Source organism: Aspergillus oryzae, chromosome 8, assembly GCF_000184455.2.
Source record: "Aspergillus oryzae RIB40 DNA, chromosome 8".
Lineage (NCBI taxonomy): Eukaryota > Fungi > Ascomycota > Eurotiomycetes > Eurotiales > Aspergillaceae > Aspergillus > Aspergillus oryzae.
The window spans coordinates 391,459-407,636 of NC_036442.1; the positions used below are offsets into that span (position 1 = coordinate 391,459).

Sequence of the window (16,178 nt, forward strand, 5' to 3'; positions counted from 1 at the left end):
GCTTTTATAAAGTAGGGCAGACTAAATTGGAATATTACCAAGTTTGCCAATATTAACTCGCTACATTTTACCCAATTAGTTCTGTTTAAAAGACTGCTAATTTAGATATATTTAGTACTTTTATTATTCTAATTTTAAAATACTTTACTACGTTTAAAAATTTTATCTGTACACACTGTAGCCTCTGATCTTAGGGTTTGTTACTATTAATCTCAAAGTACCAGGATCCTAAGTCTTGAATACTACTACTACTACTACTACTACTACTACTACTACTACTACTACTACTACTACTACTACTACTACTACTACTACTACTACTACTACTACTACTACTACTACTATGAATCTATAATGAATCAATGACTATCGATAATATACTACGATAGAACAGCATATTATAGGGCCCTACTACAGTACCACTGTAATGTAGATAATAAAAAGCTTGAGACTAGGTGCATAGCAGCCTATCGTATATCGGACTATGTCGACAAAACAGACCAAAATGCAATCCATATCTGCATCCATACAACATATACCCGAGACTACAGTCTTGGATTGGCGGGCTGCAATTCAGCCATACTAATGACCACTTTGAGAGATCCGGATTTGGAAGGCGTCTGGAAAGTCTCATACGCCTTGTATATCTGATCAAAGGAGAAATCTATCGCACACGTCAGCGTATCACCACCTTGAATAAATATAATGCACAACCTACTATGTGAAACCAGAAAATGAGGGCTAATCTTGCCCGACTCCACAATCTTCAGTAAATCAGGTGTCGTACACGCATCGACCAGCCGAGTTCTAATACCTTTTCCATAGTCAGTAATAACCAAGCAACAACAAACAAAATACACATACAGATATTGCGATGCCAGAGGTCCTCCAAATGCAAAGCGCAGGGTGTCCCAAACACCCCCAAACTAGCTATCGTCCCGCCCGGACCTACCAACGCCTGCGCGAGCTCAAACGAATCAGTAGTCCCCACTGCTTCGATCACCACGTCGAATCCCTGATTACTCGTCACTGCGAGCGCAGAGGCGACGGCATCCGCCTGGCCCCCGAGCACACTGATCGCATGATCTGCGCCCATCTCCTTTGCAGTGTCAAGTCTGGGCTGTCCCCTGCCGACTACGGCGGTCATGGACGGCCCGAACAGATTCCGTGCCATCTGAAGCGCCATCAGCCCGATTGGACCCGTGCCGATGATAGCAACAGTTGACCCGGGCTGGATCTGACCGTTCAGAATGCCGCATTCGTATGCAGTCGGAAGAACATCGGATAAGGTGACGGCGACTTTAGGATCGAGGCCGTTTGGTAGCGCATGCAGCGAGAACGATGCGTGGGGGATCCTTACGAACTCTGCCTGCGTGCCGTCGATGGTGTTGCCCAGAATCCAGCCACCAGATGTACATTGTGAGGGCATTCTCTTGCGGCAGAAATTGCAGGAGCCACACGACGTGATGCAGGAGATCAGGACGGGTTGTCCGACAGAAAAGCGTGTGACGCCGGTACCCAAGGACTCAATGATTCCAACGCCCTCGTGGCCGAGGATACGTCCGGGTGTGCATGTCTGAACGTGGCCTTGTAGAATATGCAGATCTGTTCCGCAGATGGTGGTGTGTTGGACCTTGACGATGGCGTCGGTGGGTTCTAGGAGGGATGGCTTCGGACGTTCCTCCACCGAGATGGTGTCCTTTCCAGTGTAAACGACTGCTCTCATGGCTACAAGTACTTGTATTCGCCTAGGTAGAGGTATTCAAGGCTGGTGTCAAATACAAAGGAATAAAGGCAGCTCTCTGTGGAATATAAGCCACGAAGAACTCTTAATGCACTCTTTTTTCCTCGTGGGAAAAAGCCACCTTTTATAGAAAGGGGCTCAGGGTAAAGCAGCTGAGCAAACTGATCCTTTAGCAAGCTACTAATGCCCGCATATCTGTCCCTAATATCTATCTTCACTGCCATTGGGTATCATTGCTGCGGAATGATCTAGACTCGAGATATCTCGATCACCGGGTGTTCACCGGCGCAAAGAGGCATCGATAACCGATCAATAAGTGGCTGTCAGATATCAAAAAAGGCCGGGTGCAACATCATGCAGCCTAAGATTGCGCTAAGGCGGTAGTCTTTCCGTATTCCCCAGTCGGTGCCCCTGGAAGTCACTTAATGCAGCTACTAGACCCAAGCTAATCACCAATAGGGCAAAGTCTTCGTCGCCGCAACCAAAAATACGCATCGTCACCTGAGCATCTGCATATCTCTAAGACGTTCCAATTGACCAAACGCAATCATAGGCTGGGTTGAATTCTCTATGCCTATGTAACCACTACATTGCTTTTTAAACAAACATAACGAGTCTTGGCATTGGTATTTGTATACAAGTCCACCGGGCTCAGATCTCTGTTACTGATTTTAGCTGTTATATCTCGTCGAGGATCTGATGATGGAATTTTTAGATTCTTTCCACCAAGAGAATATAGAATCTGATGTTCTTTAGGTTGAGTTTTTCTCAAGCAAGACCACAATAGGAGGCGATAACCTTTACACAGTTCTAACTTCTGTTTACTTCCAACCTTACATAATATTCTACACTATATCGGTCATCAGTGAGAAGAAAAAGAGCCCTTGTGCTTTTCCAATTACCAACATATATGACTGAATCTTGCCGGATATCATAGTATATAAGCCTTGAACCCCCGATCTTGCTATTAGAATAGACTACTCAACACACGATAGAACCTGCACGGGTTATTCCGAAAGTACCACAGCAAGGAAAATCACATTTCAGTTAACATTCACAGATTCAATCGTGTCTGCAATAATCTGCGTCGTAAGCAGCATGATAGGAAACGAGAGCTCTGCATTCCATTCATGGTCATTAGTACAGGCTATGAACCCCTGGTTGCCAGTACTTACCATAGTCAAGACCTGACTTTGCAGTCGCTCTCTATGACAACGTCATCAGAGAGTCAAATTGATACTAAACTTGGTGGGTATCAGAAGACTGATTCTGAGGAGAAAAATAGTACTCCGAGCTGGCATGTGAGTCAGAGCGAGGGCGTTCAGTCTTCAGGACCACTATATCCCCCAACAAGAGGTTTCGTTCCTGGATAAGCCCTGATAACCGTCGAATCTCACGAGTAAGTAAGTTGACTGCTTTCGTAAGTTGTCGGAGAGCAGTTAGGAGATGTTCGTTGGTTGTCGGCTTTAGACAGAGACAGAGACTTGTCGGGAACATTGATTTAGAATTATCCTCTGATCGAGGACCATATCCAAAAGTGTGTAGTAGTCGACAGTTACAGAGTGATAGGCAAGCTCGATCACATGGAGTAAGATAGTCCGCTATCATGTATAGTAGCTCTGCTGGTAGGTTGGCTAAATTAGAACATGCGGAGCTTGGTGGCTTGGTCTGTGTTGATCGGAGGCGCAAGTACGATAGCACCCAACCGAAAAGAACCGTGGCGATGCCCATTTTGTTCTGCCCTATAGCTGTGGTGTGAGGGATAATTCTAAGAGGTGAGTATCAAAGATGAGGGGGCTATTTACAAGCAACAGAGACGTCATCGTCATTTGGCTACCGTGGCATTCGGTAATATTGACCCTTCGACTTGGATCATCGTAAAAATGATGTCTTAGGCGCTCTCCAACACCGCACTCGGGGCACTCCCCCTCTCTTCTCAATCAATGATCGTTTGCATTTCTTTCGATTTCTTGCGTAGAATAAGACTTTTTGCAGGTAGTGATAGACGATCAGTAGATGCTAGGTTGGAGCAAACGTAGGGTTAGAATGAAATAGGTATAGCGTGCAGTGATACTACGGTTTCTGAGCACGTGCAGTACATAAATGAAACATCAGTGGTTTTCAATTACAGCGATCCTCTACGATGCAAATTTATGACAGAAGGATATCAATAGAAAGTGCCGAGTGAATGACGATTCTCCGATTTGCTCACTGAGCAGAGTGGTACAACCCTATTAAAGCAGCTACATACATAAACGTGAAAGGAGACCCTGTCTCAAATATGTACACAGTAAATCTGAAAATAAATGACATCTAGCAAACACCATGAGTCTTGCCATGCTTACCCTGCAGGGAGTGCGTCTCTCCCTTGTAGTGAGGGTGGTTGTGCTTGGACTTGTGCGAGTGGGTGGCGTGGGTGCGGACGTGCCTGTTTCAATCAGTCTCAGTTACGAAGAAATAAAAGGGGATGCATAGAGGTTCCTTACTGGGTGTACTTATCCAACATGGCCTTGTCCATGTCACCCAACGTCTTCAGGCCCAACTTGATATCACTAAGCAGCGCGTCGCACCGGCTCTTTGTGAAATCCTCGCGGACAACCACACGCATCAGCTTCAGGTTGTTGCTGTTGGGCGCCATCGTGTATGCAGGGACAATCCAGCCACGCTCACGCAGCTGGTGTGCCAAGGCAAACTCGTCGAACTGACCCTCCCGCTCAGCGGGCAGTCTGAAAGCGACCAATGGGAGACCGTGGCCGCGACGCTGGCTCATGATGATAAAGCCCATCTTCTCCAGCTCTTGGGCCAAAAAGTCCGCAGTAACAGTAATGTTGGTCATGATGGAGCGGTAGCCACGCTTGCCAAGTCGGATCATCTGGTAGTACTGGCCGATGACCTGAGATGCACCCTTGGAGAAGTTCAGGGTAAAACTGGCCTGTTCAGCTCCTAGGTAGTTGATGTTGAAAATCAGATCCTTGGGGAGATATTCCGGGGACCGCCAGACGACCCAGCCCACGCCAGGGTAGACCAGACCATACTTGTGGCCAGACACGTTGATCGAAACGACCTTTGGGAGGCGGAAATCCCATTCCAACTTAGGGTTGATGAAAGGAGCGACGAAACCGCCGCTAGCGGCGTCAACATGGATGGGAACATCGATGTTGCGTTCGATCAGAAGGTCATTGATTGCTTTGACGTCTTCATACTCACCGGTGTAGGTGGTTCCGAGGATAGCGCAGATACCGATAGTGTTCTCGTCAACCAGGTCAACCGCCTGCTGGGGATCAATCACATAGCGGTCCTCGGTGCAGTACACATATCGCTCCTCGACGTCAAAGTACCGTGCGGCCTTTTCCCAACACACCTGTACAGCGCTGTTCATGACGATGTTAGGGCGGGAGTAGTCCTTGCCTTCAGCCTTGCGCTTGTTTTGCCAACGGCGCTTCATAGCCAGGGTACCCAGCATGATTGCCTCGGACGATCCGATGGTCGAGGTGCCCATCGGGTGCTCGTCTTCGCTGTGAACTGGCGCGTTAAACAGACGCGCAATCATGTTGACGCAGCGGTTCTGGATCTCCGCTGACTGAGGATACTCCTCGTAATCGATGAAGTTCTTGCTGAAGGATTCAGTCATGAGCTTTTCGGCTTCATCTTCCTGCTACAATTAGCATGGGACCTCATGATCATCTAGGTAGAATAAATCATTACCATATAGGTCGTGACAAAACTCGCCAAGCTATATTTTATTAGCACCAATGGCATAAATCCGCCGAGGAGAGAATGAAAGCCTACTTGAGCATTGGGTTTCCATCGAGGCTCAACTCGTCCTTAATCATGCGATAGGCGACCTCTCTGGGCATCTCCCGCTCCGGCATCTCAGTCTGAGGCAGCTGTTCTGTTGCGAACCGTGTTCCGTAGACGCTAGAGTAGAATCCATCTTCGTCAGTGTTCTCCAATTGAATGGAGTCGACACGCTTGATGGTGCTGTCGAGATCAGCGTTGCGGTGGACTTGAGCGAGGTGGACCATGATTGCAGTGGACTATGCTAGATATGCTAGATTGAATTCACCAGGAATATAAGAGCGAGAAACGGAAACGAGGGGCAGGAAGGCGCGCTTTTAGCACTCAGCGAGCGGCACGATCCGAGGTCAGTCAGGCAACCTAATCAGGAGGAGGGGCAGCCGGGACGACTGGCTATCGTTCCACAGACGATGTTTAGGCCTTCGCTAGCCCTGCAGGCGGCGATCAGTAGCCATACAGATCGCTCGCCCGGACGGTCGGCAGCCATCCTCGATTACGCAGTTTCAGCTCGTGGCGCAGCAAGTGGGTGAGGAGATCACCACGTTGCTGGGCGAATCGCGAAGGCTGGCTCAGGGGCCCGATTATTCAAAGCTTACTCGGCGTTGAGAAAGCTTGGCCTGGAATTGTGCATCAATGGATGGATCGTAAATTGGTGGATAGTCTCCGCTATCGATTCTCTCGGTTATTAGTTCCTGGTAAATCCCTCGTGGGGCCGTGGGGTCTCATCGGCAACTTGTTTCTGGGAGTTTTGCCCCTGATGCGATTCCTGGAAGTTGTCGACGATTTTTGTCATAATGAGGGCATCGACGTAATGAATGGGGGGAACAAAGAGGGTCCACTGCTAAAAGAATTATCCCGGACTATTGGAGAGACTATGATGGTGAAAGGTAGTATCCGACTACCGCTACCGGCAGAAGGCAAGAGGCACCATCCGACAAACCCGTGACCCCACCTGACTTGTTTCAACCCTTTTCCCGTTACATTGTCCCGGTTGACCACTGGTGGGGAATTGCAAGACAAAACAAATATCGGTGAGGACAAATTCTTTGTCTTTCTTTTCAGACTAAGGCATCGCCGCGGAGAGTTTTATTGATCTCTTCTGAAGTATCGCCATGATGGCATTTGCCATATTGTTGCCTATGTCATCGCATCGCTTGCTTGACCAGTTGACGGACATTGCCATGATGCAAGCATTGTATATAAGAATCTCGCGCCTCTCGATAACTCTCCTTAATCCATAACCTCACATTGTTCAATACGATGGAAGTCACAATGGAAGTCCCGATGGGCTGTTTTACCAAAATCCCAATGGAGATCCTCCTCGAAATAGCTAGTTTACTGGACATCAAGTGCCTCAGCAACTTATTAGCGGCAAATGAGGACATTGCAGCTCATTGTCTCCATCTAGTAACGCTGCCACGTCTTGTACATGTTATTCAACAGATCGACATTGACAGCCTCATGAACCTCCTGATAGTCGGGATAGAGCCTAACACCACTGACAGCGAAGGGAACACGTTACTCGCTATTGCCATGAAGAGGTCAGAAACTGTCGAGGAGAACGTGCCCCAGAATGGGGAGGAACGTGCAAAAGAGAAGCCTAGACAGTCTGATAAATTACCCGAACTGATCGCGCTCCTACTACTGTGTGACGCTGATCCAAAATTACCAAACCGGTATAACAGGCTGCCTCTCGATTTTGCTAGTTTGGAGATTCTCAAGAATAGAGAATTATGCGCCGCTCTATACGAAGAAGGGGCCAGGGTCACTGACCTTGCTACTGTTGGGCGCATATATGAATGTCAGTCCGTGTTAGAGATCCAGAAGCTTCTCGCCAACGGAACTGATATAGCTAGTCTACGAGGAGGCTTCTACAAAGACATGACAATATTGCATCATCTAGCGAACGATAACAATAACAAAGTCGGCCTCCCTGAAAAACAACCAGTGCTAGACTTGCTACTGAAACATGCGCCTGGACTTCTGGACATGCCGATGAAGGATGGACGCACACCTCTTCATTTAGCCGTACAATCGAGTAACAAAACCCTTTTCTCCTACTTACTTGATAAGGGGGCCGACCCCGAGGCTTTCAGCTCGCGCCACATGACTCCATTGAACTGTGCAGTGCCTATTGGGGCTGTAGAGATGGTGATTGAAATGCTAACCAAAGTGGATAGAATACGTCGAACACCAGCACCTCAGCTTTATGAGTCGAAATATGACACACCCTTTTCATTAGCGCTACATTGTTGTGAATTGAAAAAGCCGCACTATAATTCGTTCAAAATCGCGAGGATTTTGCTCGAGCATGATAGAACACAAATGGATAATGAATGCAAAGCGAAAATCGAAAAATTACGTTCACGACCTATACCACGCAAGCATCGTGACGACTTCGAGGCAATTTTGAGGATTTCGCAGGGGCAAGTGACTGAACTATCTCATAGAGTCTAAGAACATAGGGATGCTCTGTTTTACAAAATATCTTCTTACTGAACTCTTAGGGGCTCAGGTCATGCTTGCTATCCGTCTTAGCTACAGTGTCGGAGGGAAGTTCTATCATACCATCACTAGTACGTAGCTCTATGCAATGCTCTTAAAGCGCTTCTTTACTCGGAAGTACAAGCTATAATATTAGACAGAGAGAGATGGATAGATCAGTACTATTACTTTCGTTTGACACAAAATAGAAAAGTTCCCGGTTGAGAAGTAAATCACTACATGTATATACCTTTTCCCCCACCTAAGCAGGTCAAATGACAACAATATTCTTCCTATCTCTCTCCCCAGATCTCCACTTAATTCCAGGGATTATGCAGATCCAATATCCGTAACACGTCTCATGGTACCAAAAATCGCTTTTGTATATATTTACTTTCCGTATGTAGTACATCTGAAAACTTACTAATAAGTCAAAAACCCTTTATGCCATAAGACGGTACCCAAACTATTGCTTATTTATTGCTTATTGCAGTAGAACTCATAACCGATTACGTCACGTTACCTCAAGGGTATATCGACCTGTCAATCATCCTACACGCTAGTCGACCCTAAAGACAAAATCAAGCCAATTGCTTACAAAAGGAGCTCTGAAAAAAGAAAGGAAGAAAGTAAAAGTAAAGGTTAGGTAAAGTGCCATCGAGTCTTCTATGTAGTACGCTATATTCTCAATAGTAGATCCATCTAGTGATACTACAATCCATAGACAAGTAATAAACCCCTATTCTACGACTCCATATTTAGATCGTCGATAGATATAATCCGTACACCATTCCCGAAAGAATGAGCACTGCCCCGCTCGGCTTTGAGGGACGGTTCTCTGATAGGCATGCCCAGACTGGGTGAGACTCAGATAGGACGGTAAAAATAGATATCAGATCAGGAGAATGTGTGTCATGATCGGTATCTCACGGTGTCAAAAGTACGGGCAAATGGCGGTTAATGGCACAAGATCAGATATCAGCCCATTTCATTTCCATGGGAATTTTTTTCAAAACACCAAGAGCAGAGAGGACGAACAAAATAAAGAGAATAGTTTCTTGATTACCATTAACTAATAGCAGAACAGCCAATTGCTTTACAACCAACACGACAGAATGTCCATCCCATCCAACCGTCCGGCATCCTTTTGGTATCCATCCTATCACGTCGATTATCATACACGCCATTGACATACATGAAATATATCACTTGAGAAATTTTTTTCGTCTTTTTCTTTTTTCTTTCTTGAACCAACCCTCTTGGGTCCGTGGGTATCAGGAATTAAAGTCTCCGTGGGCTTCCATCCCATCCGTCAAATAGCCAAAATAAAAACAAAACGAGAGCAGAGAAGATATCAGTCTGTTACTTCCGTTAGGCCTTTTCGCCCTTGAGCTTACGCTTGAACCATCCGAAGAAACCGCTCTTCCGCTTCTCCAGCTTGGCGGCCTCGGCCTTAGCACTTTCTTGCGCCTGATCTTGCGCCTTGCCGGCTTCGGTCTTCACTGTTTCCTTGCCCTCGGGCTTGCTGGTGGCATCGGCTGGAGCGGCCTGAGCGGCCTGAGGTTCCTTCGTCTTGGCCTCTTCGGGTTTCTTGATATCCTCCGGCTTCAGCTCCTCCGGCTTCTTGACCGTAGCAGCACCTTCCTCCTGAGCATCCTGTACGGCACGGGGCTCCTTGGTCTTGGCTTCCTCGGGCTTCTGGATCTCCTCTGGCTGCTTTGCGGCGCCGGCACCCGCTTCCTGTGCCTCCCTAGCAGTAGGTTGATTCTCTGGGACCTGGTTCTTGACTGCTCCAGTGCCCTCCTGCACCTCGGCGGCCGGTTTGGTCTCTTCAGGGATGGTCTCCGTTACAGGAGCCTGCGTGTTAGCGGATGCGCCCTCGGCTTCCTGTTCCACGTTGGACACGGCTTGGTCGGCAGCAGACTTGTTCGCAGAAGTAACCTTCGAGTCGGGACCGTCGTGAATGCTGGAGGGAACCTTAAGAACCGGTTCAGCGGGAGGAGCTGGAGCGGAAGTTGCGGTGCCAGTACCGGTGTCGGCAGATGCAGATGCGGCCTTGGTGGTCGAGTCGGTTGCTGAAGGAGCAGTCGCGCCGGAAGGAGACACTGTCTCTGTGCCTGTGACCTCCGAAGGAGCTGCGGCAGTTGTCAGTTCGGCTGTAGACGGAGCCTCCGGTTCGCTAGCAACGGCTGGAGCAGCGGTGGTGGGAGGCTCGCTTGCGACTGTCTCCTCTGCCTTTGATAATTCAGTATCTTTGGGCTGCTCAGCAACATCAACATTGCCGGCAGAAGTAGGGGCTCCCGTTGGAGCAATGTCCTCTGCGCCTTTGGGTTCGGTGGCGACCGTCTCCTCCTCTGCCTTAGAAATCTCAGAGTCTTTGGACTTCTCAGTAGCATCAGCGTTTGCATCAGAGGTAGGAGCGCCCGTTGGGGCAATGTCCTCTGCACCCTTGGGCTCAGTGGAGGTGTTGGGGGCAGGAACAGCCGATGCCTCAGCAGCCGAGGGGACCGTAGACTTCTCCTCTATGGGAGAGAGACCGGGGACATTCAGGACGGTTGACACATTATCATTAGGGTCAGCACCAAGACCCGGCACAATCTGAGGCTGCACGCTACCCGTCTCAGCGGGAACTCCCGGTTTTCTCGCCAAGGATCCCGTCTCAGCAACATGACCAGAGGTTGCACCCGCAGCCGCAACTGTATCGTCCACCTTAGCAATCTTATGGGGCAATTCGTCGTCCTTAGCCGTCAGACTGCTCTCGTATGGCCGTTTGGCATGAACATCGGAGGTGTCTGTAACGGTCTCTTTCGGGCGCTCAGGGAGGGAGGTTTCCGTTCCAGTAGTGGCGGGCAGAGTCTCGGGGGTCAATTTGAGCGGCTCATCGGTCACGGACGGTTCAACTGTGGAAAGAAATGGTTAAGCCAGGAGTGTTTTGTGGACGACAGCAAATGCGCTACTTACCCGCACCAATTGCCTCTCCCTCAACCAACTCAGGCTTGTCGGTCGGACCGGTCTCCGCCTTGTTTACAGCGTCCTGCAAGATTTCTCTGGCCTCTTCAGTGGAGGCAGGAGGGGCGGCCGAGGGGATATTGGTGATCGCATCGGGGACAGTGGCCGTAGGCGACGCTGTCACAGCCTCAACCGGTTCTGTGACCACATCACTGACCTCGCCTTCTCCCTTGGCAACGGTCTCCTCGACTTCATGACCAGGGGTCCTGCGCGGGCGTCAGTATCGCTGCAAAGACGCGACCACCCCTCCCGAAACGATCCGGCGCGGGCGATGCGAAGTGCGACTTACACGGGGTTCTGAATATCAGTGACCTTCTTGGTCGCGGCAACACCGGCACCGCCAGCCTTGCCGCCCTTGTTCTTGTTCTTACCCTTTCCTCCTTTCTTGGGCATGGTGACCGATGATAGTCTGGTAGCGAGCGGGGGGTTAGAGAAGGTTGGGACACGTATCGATGACGACAAAAGGTTGCGCGGGGTTCCGAGGGTCCCATGGAGACTTACAGTAGGGTCGAGGACGATGGAGGATGAAAGGTTGATACAGAATTGAGAAGTTGGACGACTCAATTCCGGCTGTGGACAGTCTGGAAACGGACAGGTTGCGTGGAAGTCAGGGGCGGGTGAATGTCTGCCTGGTATGTTGGTTCTTTCCGAATGCTAAATTAAATCGGTCGGCGAACGTTAATCCGCGATAGTCGGGAGGGCAGTCCACGCTTTGCCCAAACAACAATTGTCCCCGTCGCAACAATCCTTTGAGTAGCTAGACTTGTAATTGCAAGGGAGGAGGGTAAGAGTAGTGGGCGTCAAGCTCTAAATTGACATTCGCAAGCCATGCAGCCAAAGCAAACATTAGACGCAACACACACTGGTCACGCGCGGGTCACATGAGGCACATCCAAGGGGACACTTTCGATCCTTGCGCGCTACAGAAACTCGTCTTCTAAGGGCAATTGACTCAAGAAATGGCTGGAAGGGAAAGCAATCTAGATTGCGATTCTCTTCCTGCCAAACTATGTCTAACAATTACAGGGGAATCGCTCAAGTTTACAGCTATGGTTACTCGTTATCACCGTCTTTGTTGACCGCATAGTTCGGGAACAAACAACTTGTCTCCCCTCCAATTGGCATGAGATCTGTTCAATTAACCGTAAAAATGAACTCAGACATCCGTTGATTTCAGATGATTGATGCGATCATGTCCTTAAATTTTTCCCAAAGGGGGATCTCAGGAATTCTTATTCGCCAAAAGGCATTAACTGAATTCGAAGCAGTCCGCTGTTTTCGGTGGCGGCGATCCGCGGTGTGCCTGCAGTAGTTGGACTCTTAGCAAGGCTGGGGTACAGTGAACCCTACCTCGGGTCATCGTTCTTCCGGAATCGACGTTTCCGGGTAGGGTAAGTTTGCACTTGACCGAGCCATCGCACGAGAAATGGCACAGCATGCGCAAGATTGGAGTAGACGTGAGCTGATTCGTTGGGCTTGATCCTTCTGCGATCACGATATGTGCTTTATGCCCAGTGAATATGCAGAGGCACAACGAACAAACCCACACTGGCTTTACAGGCGTACGCATAGATTCGTAGAGAGTATGGTGGACAAGCGAGTTACATCACCAGGTATGTGTCTGGCCTATCAACCTAAAATAGCCCGTTGCCCAGAATGTGCGGTCTTCCGGTTACGTAGAGCTGTAGTCCCGATAGACCATACAGTAATGGCAGTGTGCGCCTGCAGAGCTTGGCCCAGGTTTTAACACTCAAGGAAGGTTCTATGACTAAAGTTGATGTACACAGTCTGAGACCCAGCCAGCCAATGGACAGAAGTAACTCATGCTTACTTGGCTTGAATATGGTCTGGTATCCCTTGCCGATGGTCGTGTGAAGCGACATCCAATGATGCGTACAACATGCATTAATGCCTAATGGAGACAAGTTGAAGAATCTGAATGTTCCAGAAGGCCAACATCATCAGTGACATCATCGGTCATACGCAGCTGAGTGCCCAACAAAGGCTCCGTTAACCTCTTGCAGCCACAGCATAAGCGGACTGGGGTACTCCCGTACTAGAGTAGTTATCTCCAAGGAGAGAAGAATAAAAGAAAAGAACAAAGAACAACGAAGGAGAAGGGAAGAAAACAAAAAGGTAACATTAAAGTAAGAAATGCAAAAAGATTGACCGACGCAGGGGTCGAACCTGCAATCTCTTGATTCGTAGTCAAGCGCCTTGCCATTGGGCCAGCCGGCCTCGTTGTTGGAAGAGGTAAGCTCTATTTGTCTACATAAGGCAAACCCCTACTGGTCGCCAGCAGCACGGAAGCAGCGTGCCGAGTGGGGGCAACACCGACGTCCCGCCGGGATTAGCATCCCAGACACATCATTTGCCCACACCCACTTATCATTAATCACATTATTGATGGATATTAGCAAAAAATTACTAGTGTATCTATTCACTGTATACCCACTGCTCCAGCGCCATTGACGGCATAGTGGGCTTTGAGCGACGATGGGAAGCGTGGTCGGAGTCACCGCCCCGACCAAGGATTGACGTTGCATACATGAACGAACAATGATCTCGATATGAGTCGCATGCTACGGTAATGATAGATAACAATAATGTTTATGCTGGGCTCCGGCCGCATGTATGATGTTACATCCGGGTGACACTCGGGTTCTTCAAAGTCTACGGTTCCCTGGGTTGGCTGGCTCGGTGGTGGCACGTCGATCGGTCCGGCTTGGCCGACGGACGTTCTGGAATTCTTCGCTGCAGGACACGACAGCATTGCATTCCTTTGGTCTTTTTTCAATCAACATGGGTGTGCCATTGCCACCCCATTAAGCAGTGGGTGGGCGAACTACCAATACCGCGCGTCGGGGAGGGCAACCAGTTGTCATTCTTGACCACTGTATTTTATCTTGCCCTCTGATTGGGAGATTTAAGAGGGAGGATCCTTTTGCAACCCATCGACAGCCAGGAATGCTTGGCCAGCGGCGAACCACCCGAGAGAACGTAACCATGGTAGGATTGGTGGAAAAGGGTAGTAGTACCTTCCTTGAAGCAGCAGAGGTCGGTGCAACCCGATGCTTTATGTTCGATTATGAACGGGGCGAGAAAAGGTAATCAATCGGCCAGGACTTGGGAGACGAGACATCCGGACATCGGCATCGCTGCACCCTTGCGGCATTTCTTTGACAATGCCCAGGTGAAAAGCCTTGCTGGGCAGTAGAACAGTTGGCCTGGCAGACAGTCATCATATCGATTATTATTGGCCCCCAGCTAAGCCGTCAGATTTCTCCAAATAGTAAACTGCCCAGTGACTCTTGACTTATCGAGGACAAAACTCGCTACATGAATGCGATAGGTAAATCGACTAAACCATACGGGAAAACCGGATCGTGGTCTGGAATCCAATACTGTAATCGCACATACACACACAGAGAGAGAGACAATCCTAATGAAATCTCCACGTTAACTTGACGCCCCTCTTTTTCTGATTGTCTCACCGGATGAAGCGATGGCTTATCGCGGCTTAGAGCGCTGTACTAAACCCAGGAGGGAAGTAGACGATAACCTTAGGACCGGTTGATACGGTACCGACGGTAAAGTCGGGTATGCCTCGTCGTCTGGTATTCCAGTACCTGGTATGGACACCCCCGTTCATGCCCGTTGAACCAATGACAACCGTGCTTTTGCATTTCGCTCCTAATGGAAACTCCCCCCAACCCATGAAATCATCGGTATGATCCATGTCACCAACTGATGGAGTGGGATTCCGTCGATGTTCCGTAGTTTACCACTTAACCTGTCTGAGCTATATTCCTTCCAGCGCCCCCCCCCCCAAATCTATCTATGACTTCCTGTCTGTCCCTCTCTCTTTTCTTCTTCTTCTTCCCATTCCTTGCTCACACCAACCTCCTTCCCTTATACCCGTCCATGCAAACGATGATATCACAGTCTCTCCGTAATTACGACTGTCGCTTGTGCCTGCACGCTCTCCCTCGCGTCCATTCCCTTCTCGGGAACGGTCTGCTGTGAGTTGCTGACTGGATCTGACGCTTGTTCCCATACATCGAACTATACAAACCGGTCCAACAATTTGATTGTACACACGGGAAATAGGAGGGATCTTGGGTACTTCTCGCCAACATGAGTCTTCGCGAAAAGGTTCGCAGAGTGTTTCGTCGCTCGCCTAGCGGTTCCAAATCGAAGGACAATTCCAACTCCATCAAGATCGAGTATTACAAGCGCCATGAGATCCCGCCGTCCAAGTTCAAGGGCCCATTTGACCGCGAGCACCAAAAGAGACTGGCCGCGTGGTCCTTTGACGACGCCCAGGCCGAACGACCCCGTTCCCCGGATCTTTCTTTGTCCCCTTGCGCATCTTTGCCCGACTATTTGAGGCCTCGTGTCCAGGAGGATAGTGTGGCTCCTGATGAGGTTCCCTCGCTTGCCCCAGAGGGTCTGTCTGATGGTACGTAAACCTGGTTCTTCTAGTGTCCCCCTTGCCGCATTCTAAATTCTTAACCGCCACGTGCTTGACCGTTGTTCTAACATGGACTAGCATCCGCCACGATCTCCGACAACGAGCGCGCGGAGCGCCAGGATGACAGTGGATCCACCTCCTCGACCGCTTATGACCCGGACAGCTACAGCAGCTCGATGATGACCCTCTTCGATGAAGCTATCCGTCAGGACTCGATCGCCCAATTCAAGGAGACGATCCGGTACACGTCACCCGTGGTCCGGGCCATCTCCCCGCCCCCGCTGTCCCCCAAGGGCAGCTACATGCCGTTTGCCCCCGAAGATTTGACCCGTGCGTTGAATGCCGTGCAAATCTGTGGTTAAACCGACTTCTGGCCAAGTCAATTCACTCTTCCATTCTTACGTCACGTGAGCATCCGACCACCCGGCGCTTACCTACTCGGGCCCTTTTCTCATATTTTAATCTTCGACGACCCTGGTGTGCGCTTCCCTTCTTCCCGCCCTATTTCACCCGAGTAGTGTGACGGACGGTCATGATTCGCGACGACCCGATTTACGAGGACCACTTTTATGCGGCTTCAACGCAAGGGGCGAATCTTAATTACCCCCAACCTGGGCCTCCACTGCCTTCATGCATGCAACGAGCGATGTTTTCAAAAGCGAACGGTTT

At 49.4% G+C, this 16,178-nt stretch overlaps 5 protein-coding genes and 1 non-coding gene across 6 annotated transcripts; 2 read left to right on the top strand and 4 right to left on the bottom strand.

The window, feature by feature from the left end:
* Positions 1 to 545: 545 nt before the first annotated feature.
* AO090103000343 (putative zinc-containing alcohol dehydrogenase) lies at positions 546 to 1,726 on the bottom strand (the record flags this gene model as incomplete). The annotated part of the gene is made up of 3 exons (XM_001826864.3): positions 546 to 664; positions 719 to 814; positions 865 to 1,726. The coding sequence occupies 3 exons, from the start codon at positions 1,724 to 1,726 to the stop codon at positions 546 to 548; spliced, it is 1,077 nt and encodes a 358-aa protein (XP_001826916.1).
* A 2,331-nt stretch (positions 1,727 to 4,057) lies between these two features.
* On the bottom strand, positions 4,058 to 5,769 carry AO090103000342 (glutamate decarboxylase; the record flags this gene model as incomplete). The annotated part of the gene is made up of 4 exons (XM_001826863.3): positions 4,058 to 4,172; positions 4,231 to 5,396; positions 5,450 to 5,477; positions 5,534 to 5,769. 4 exons carry the CDS (start codon positions 5,767 to 5,769, stop codon positions 4,058 to 4,060), a joined length of 1,545 nt encoding a protein of 514 aa, XP_001826915.1.
* Positions 5,770 to 6,814: 1,045 nt separating this feature from the next.
* Positions 6,815 to 7,427, top strand: AO090103000341 (uncharacterized protein; the record flags this gene model as incomplete). Its single annotated transcript, XM_001826862.3, has 2 exons — positions 6,815 to 7,343; positions 7,399 to 7,427. 2 exons carry the CDS (start codon positions 6,815 to 6,817, stop codon positions 7,425 to 7,427), a joined length of 558 nt encoding a protein of 185 aa, XP_001826914.3.
* Positions 7,428 to 9,397: 1,970 nt separating this feature from the next.
* On the bottom strand, positions 9,398 to 11,428 carry AO090103000340 (uncharacterized protein; the record flags this gene model as incomplete). Its single annotated transcript, XM_001826861.1, has 3 exons — positions 9,398 to 10,926; positions 10,988 to 11,241; positions 11,325 to 11,428. The coding sequence occupies 3 exons, from the start codon at positions 11,426 to 11,428 to the stop codon at positions 9,398 to 9,400; spliced, it is 1,887 nt and encodes a 628-aa protein (XP_001826913.1).
* Positions 11,429 to 13,201: 1,773 nt separating this feature from the next.
* AO090103t00009 lies at positions 13,202 to 13,273 on the bottom strand. Its single transcript has one exon. It is a non-coding gene; the product is annotated as a tRNA-Arg (tRNA).
* A 1,899-nt stretch (positions 13,274 to 15,172) lies between these two features.
* On the top strand, positions 15,173 to 15,871 carry AO090103000339 (uncharacterized protein; the record flags this gene model as incomplete). Its single annotated transcript, XM_001826860.3, has 2 exons — positions 15,173 to 15,497; positions 15,588 to 15,871. The coding sequence occupies 2 exons, from the start codon at positions 15,173 to 15,175 to the stop codon at positions 15,869 to 15,871; spliced, it is 609 nt and encodes a 202-aa protein (XP_001826912.1).
* Positions 15,872 to 16,178: the final 307 nt, after the last annotated feature.